This window comes from Pteropus alecto, unplaced genomic scaffold (genome assembly GCF_000325575.1).
Source record: "Pteropus alecto unplaced genomic scaffold, ASM32557v1 scaffold52, whole genome shotgun sequence".
In the NCBI taxonomy this organism is placed as follows: domain Eukaryota; kingdom Metazoa; phylum Chordata; class Mammalia; order Chiroptera; family Pteropodidae; genus Pteropus; species Pteropus alecto.
In genome coordinates, this window is record NW_006433941.1 from 4,701,026 (window position 1) to 4,707,441 (window position 6,416).

The 6,416-nt window shown below is 41.8% G+C and overlaps 1 protein-coding gene across 1 annotated transcript in view; it reads left to right on the forward strand.

Moving 5' to 3' along the window:
* SHMT1 (serine hydroxymethyltransferase 1) overlaps window positions 1-6,416 on the forward strand; it is a 31,406-nt gene that overhangs the window by 13,443 nt on the left and 11,547 nt on the right. Inside the window, exons 6-8 of the mRNA XM_006908434.3 lie at window positions 1,146-1,227; window positions 1,709-1,921; window positions 3,158-3,274. Coding sequence (XP_006908496.1) covers window positions 1,146-1,227; window positions 1,709-1,921; window positions 3,158-3,274 — 412 coding nt within the window. The remainder of the gene's footprint in view (window positions 1-1,145; window positions 1,228-1,708; window positions 1,922-3,157; window positions 3,275-6,416) is intronic.

Consider the following 6,416-nt stretch of genomic DNA (forward strand, 5'->3'; position numbering starts at 1 on the left):
TCTCACCACTTCCTCCCTAGAGGGCTCCCATGTCCCACACCCCTGCAGTAATCACATTTAATTATTTTTACTTCCCCTTAGCAGAAATGTTTTAACACAACTTTAATAAACTAAACTTACTAAAAAATGTATAGCCAAAAAAGAAAACAAGTTGTTTTACGTTTCACATTGTTCCAGACAACAATCTGTCTGGAACTGATTTGTGTGGGTGAGGTAGGCATCCAGATAATGTATTTTTTCATGTAGATATCCAGTTGACCCCATACCCTTTATTGGAAGACCATAGTTTCTCTGAAGTGCCACCCACTGCTGTCATTGATCAGATGGCCATCTATCACAAGGAGTTCTATTTCAGCTTGTCCTTCCACAAGCACACACTGCCTTAGTGTAACTTTTTAAGTGTTTTTAAATTTCTCTCAATAATGTTTTGTGTAGGTCTTATACATATTTTGTTAGAGATTTTATGGCTTTGAAACTAATAATTATTAAAATTTCATTTTCTATTTTTTGCTGTTTAAATATACAAATATAATTGATTTCGGGTTTTTGGCCTTACATCCAATGATCTTGCTAAATTCAGTTGCTAATTTTAATGGCTTGCCTCTAGAGTCTTGGATTTTCTAGATATACAATCATGATGTCTCTGAGTAATGTCTGCTTTTTTATGTTTTCTAATCCTTATGCTTTTATTTCTTTTTCTGGCCTCATTGTACTTGGAGTAGAAAGTGGTATTGGCAGGCACTTTGTCTCATTCCTAAAGGTAACTGTATGTTAGTACCTGCATGGTATGGTGCATGTCTGTCACTCCTATTTAATTCTGCAGTGGCCTTTTGATTTCTTCTCATCCCGGGACAGCCCTAGGAGCAGGGGCTCACTCCCCCCCACCCCGGTACCCCTGAGGGCATCGTGAGTCATTGAGTGATATTTGGTTATCTATACCACTTGTGCAGGCCAAATACTCTGATACACCACCTCGCCCTCAAGTCCTGGCCTAGGACATCTTTTCTGTTTTCATGGTGGAGTGAAGCAAATAGCTTTGGGAAGGTAGAAGAAGTCATCTTATCCTTGACAGCTGGCTCAAGTTCGGGTGGGAGGGTAGGCTGGAGGGGGCAGCCTGAGCCTGCTGTCTCCATGACATTCCACAGGTGAACCCAGACACTGGCTACATCAACTATGACCAACTGGAGGAAAATGCCCGCCTCTTCCACCCGAAGCTGATTATCGCAGGTGATGAGTTGGGTAGAAAGCACTGTATTAGCAGATTCCAGGCCTCTTACAGAGTGAAGATGTATTGACGTTCCCTGCATTGTCCTTGCTCACAGCTAGTTTCTGCCTTGGATAGCTGAGCTGCTTTGGTCTAAGTATATTCTTTCAGGACAAATGTCTGTGTTTGCCACCATTCGTACTAGGTAGAATAAGATCTGAGGCTGTTCTGAGAAGCATCTAGGAATATTAATCCTTTACTAATTGGGGGTGGTAATAATAGCTGAGGGCCACCCCAACCACCATGACATTGAAGAGGCAGAAACCAGAGTGATTACCTTCGGCACAAAGATGTTTTTTGAGAATGTTTTTCATTTCTGTCCTCAGATTTTAGAGGGAGAAATCTCCAAGCTTTCAAATATGCATATCCAGAGGCCACTTTACAGCTGACTCTCAGCTGGCCATGAATATCTTTGACTCTATGGTGTTGCCTTTGCCATCTTAGGAACCAGCTGCTACTCCCGAAACCTAGACTACGCTCGATTGCGGAAGATTGCCGATGACAATGGGGCATATCTCATGGCGGACATGGCGCACATCAGCGGGCTGGTGGCGGCCGGTGTGGTGCCCTCCCCCTTTGAACACTGCCACGTGGTGACTACTACCACCCACAAAACTCTGAGAGGCTGCCGAGCCGGCATGATCTTCTACAGGAAAGGTGTGCTCTTGCGCATGGGGTCCAGGCAGGGTGCCGGGTGATCCTTTTTAGGAAGCTGGGGAAAACTCTGACCTGGGATCCCTTGAAGATATTAAGATCCCTTAAAGAGCTACTTAGGAGGGGACAATGACTTTATAGAAGAGATCTAGAAAGAAGCCCTGAGCATAGTTATCCAGGTCCTGGGAAAGGGAGAAGGTTATTATGCTAGGTGCCAGTACCCTTTGGCTCAACTAATTCTCCTCATGAGGCAGGTGTTGGAGTGAAAGGATGGCTCACCAGAGACTACCTGGAGGCCTCGTGGTACAGCATTATTTTGATGAACTTACTGTAGTCTAGCATGTTTCTCCTAGAGAAAGACTCACAGTAATCAAACCATAAGATACTGATGTATAAATTCTAGTACGTTTTGTCATTTTAGTAAGGAATTTCTCTTTCCAGTAGTGGATATGCTTACAGCCTATATGTAGGCACTCCCCTTATTTTGGGATTTGCATACCTGAGAAAGCCAGAGTAGTAATCAGGCTATTATTCAGCCTGCAGTGGGACCTGGTGCATGAACCTGGCATCAGCAGAGAAACCAGCCTTCTGGTGACTGGATTTCTCTTTACCTCCGAATCAGGGGCTTCTCACCCAGCCTCTGGCCAGGATGGACACACCCATATGCCCACTCGAAGCCTCCAGGCTCTTCTGAGGTCCTTCTTTAGTTGTGTTGAGGTTTCTGAGGCAGGTAGCCATTCCCACTTACCTGGAAGATGTTTGTTTTTCCCACTGTATGTTGGTGTGATTTGTTTGACCCAGCTGTCCCTTTAGACTGTGAGAGTTAATTTAGGTAAAGCCCTTAGAGCAGTTCTTTAGAGATAGTAGTTATTATTACTACTAACTTTTTCTCCAAAAGGTACTTTATTCTCTATTTCTAGCCACATGAGTCATGTCTCCCTCAAAGTAGTCATCTTGGAAGACTGCTCTCTGACACTTCTTTGAGGAAATATGCCCGAGGCATATTCTTTGTTACATTCTCAGTGGAGGGAAATTTTCATCCGTGAAAGGGCAGTCTGCCCGCCCTGGAAGCAACCACCATCTCTGCCTCACAGCATTTCATACCAGGTCTTGCCTCCAGGAGTAGAGGCCAGGCTTGTGCTTAGCACCCCCATAGCCAGTCTGGGTTTGAGTCCAGACAGGGAGAAAACGGGGGACAGACAATCCCTTGTTCCCATTCTGATGTTTTTCTTTGGCCAGGAGTGTGCAGCGTGGATCCCAAAACCGGCAAAGAGATGCTGTATAACCTGGAGTCACTCATCAACTCTGCTGTGTTCCCAGGCCTGCAGGGAGGTCCCCACAACCATGCCATTGCTGGTAAAATATCACCAAACCCTGAGCCATTGGAGAGTGTACCTTCATCCCCGATGGTCCCCAAGCAGTCATTCTAGGGGTTCTCCTGCTTTAGCTCATCCCATGACCCTAACTCCCATCTCACCTGTTCACCGAAGTGTGTGCCAAGACTTCCACACTGGGGAGAAACTAAAGGGAATATCTCTGTCTAGGAGATGCTAGCAATGAAGACAGGGGAAACAGTGGTGACTGGTGTAAGGTAGGGACAAGAGGGAGTGGTGGCCAATCCACATGTGATTGGCAAAACAGAGTCAGGCCTGGTTCTATGTGTAGCCCTCTTTAAGAACCAACAGAGAAGGAATTTGACAACTAGAAGAAGGCATAGCAAAAATGAATTGCCTCTCCCCTCAGGTCCTCACCTCCTGTGGGGTAGAGGCACCTGTGTCTGATCCTTGTGCTGTTGACCTTGGGGCTGCAACAGTAGCTCCTGGGTCTGTCTGATTCTCTGATACCCCAGCAAGCAGTCATTGACTTATTCCTTCTCTTTTTGTACAAGTGGCTTAGAAAATTTGTGATGATCTCAGGGTTATTCCACTGTCTCCTCCGGAACAAAGCAGCTGGTAGAAGAGCCCAGGATGAAGGTGTAACTTCTTCATTAAGGGAAGCACTAGTGTTTCCAAAGAGGAGAGTGGAGGAAGCAAGCAGTGAATGGGGAATTTAGGCCCGTGGGTGTGGGGCAGGGCTGGATGTCCACTGGGGTGTTTTCACGTTCCCCCTTTGTACCTGCAAGCTCAGGATCCACAGTTTCTTCAACCCTCAGATGATGAGATTGCCCACCTCCAGCCACTCTGGGCCTTTTCCAGTCATTTCCACACACACTGATTGGAGGCTTCTGTACCAGGACTAAGGCACACACATGTTGCATTCTCCTTCATTTTCCATCTCCTTCATTTTCCATGCCCTGTCATTAGCCCTCAGAATTGAACACAAGGTACCAGATAAATCTGGATGTGCAGGGTAGAGCAGCCTGCACCTCTCACCTGGACCCTAATCTGAAAGATCTGCATAATTTGACATCAAAACATCAGCTTTTAGGGCAGCTCAGTAATTGTTTTCACATACTGAGCTTAAAAAAGGACTGTAAAATCTGTCTTGTTTAAGAGCAGCTTTTCTGTGGTGATCTTGTTAGCATGAAACTTCCATGCCTGGAGAAAGGCTACCTCAAAAGCACTTACTCAACTTGAAAACTCATATCCAAAAAGATGTTTACACACCGATGTTCATAGTAGCATTATTCACAGTGGCCAGGACATGGAAGCAACCGAAGTGTCCTACGATAGATGATTGGCTAAAGAAGCTGTGGTGCATATATACAATGGAATATTACTCAACCATAAGAAGACATGAAATACTGCCATTTGTGACAACATGAATGGACCTCGAAATAATCATTCTAAGCGAAATAAGCCAGACAGAAAAAGGTGAAAATCACATGATATTAATTATATGTGGAATATAAACCTAAAAGCAACAAATGAACAGGACAAACAAACAGAGACTCATGGACGTGGACTAGTTACTAGAGGGCAGAGGTGAGGGAAAAGGAGGGAGGTAGATGGGGTCAAGGGGGTCAAATATGTGGTGACAGAAAGAAATCTAACTATGGGAGGTGAACACACAGAGTAAATATATATATGCCTTATTGTTAAAGTGGACAGCTGAAACTTATTGGATTTCATTAACTAATGTCACCATAAAAAAATAAATAAATTTTAAAAAATAGTATGAAAGAAGGTGTCTCAGATAACCACCTATTATATAATTCCATTTATATGAAATGTCCATAATAAGCAAATACGTAAAGACAAAGTAAGCTAACAGTTGCCATTGTCTCGGGGGCAAGAGTGTAGGATTAAGGAAGTAACTGCTAATGACTATGAGATTCCTTTTGGAGGTGATGAAAATGTCCTAAAATTGAATGTGATGAAAGTTACACAGCTCCCTGGTTGTATTAGATAACACTGATTTGTCCACTTTAAATAGGTAAATTATATGGTATATGAACTGTATCTTAATAAAGCTGCTATAAAAATAAAAGGACTGTGTAAGTATACTATGCTTAAAATAATGCTATTTATCTTAAAGATTTCTGCTACATATCTTTTGTCGCAAAGGAAGGTAGTATAGCAACTATTTAATTGCTCCAAAATTAAGTGTTGTAAATGCTGTTGTATCTTTTCCTCAATGATTACTCAAAATCTTCATGAGAGAAAGAAGAAAATGACTTGTACAAAATTAGGCTCATTTTAATGCTAAATCGTGTTGATAGATATAATTTCATTGTTTTAGGTCCTAAACCTAGTGCAGTCATATGTGACTCTTCGAGTCCCTCTGTATGTTTCCTACGTGTTCCATTCTCCCGTTGGAGTAGGAGGTTGGCAACATTTTGACTTGAAGTCAGAGCTTCGTCTAACTTTTGTGTATGACACTGCCATCTTGTGGAATGATGGAATTGGCAGCCCACCAGAAGCTGAACTCCAAGGTGGGTTAATAAAGACTTGGAAAACTAGTTTTCTTATCCTCTTGAATTACTTAAGAGAAATTTTTACTGTAGCTAAAAATAATAGAAGCAACTTTCAGTATATTTATTTTTTATATTTGACATTCTAAGATAATTTTATTTTTGATGTGGAAAAATTTTAACTAAATCATATTAGTACCTCAAATTTTGTGTAGTATGTGACTGTTAAATATAACATCCACATATTACGGATATTTAACTTTCATAGTCATTCTAGGTGATTAATTATTTGTGTGTTACACAACAGAGTCTATATATTTCCCTAGGTTATAAAAAAAAATAGAGGAAGTTCCAATTGAAAATAAAGAATGAACCCAAGAGAAAAAGTTACACATTTTTGTTTCTAAAAATGGGAGGTACGTTTTAAAGTCTGGTATAAATTGTGTCTTGGATTCTAATTCTAGCTCTAAAACTAAATAGCTGTGTGATCTAGAATGTATTGCTTTTTTATGGCACTCAATTTCTTCTGAAAGATAGACTAAACTTCTAATATTCTTTCTGTTTTAAACTTCTATTATTTTGTGATACTTTTTCTGAATGTCTTGGAACAGTGGTGGTATGTCCCACCAAATATTGGATCCATAA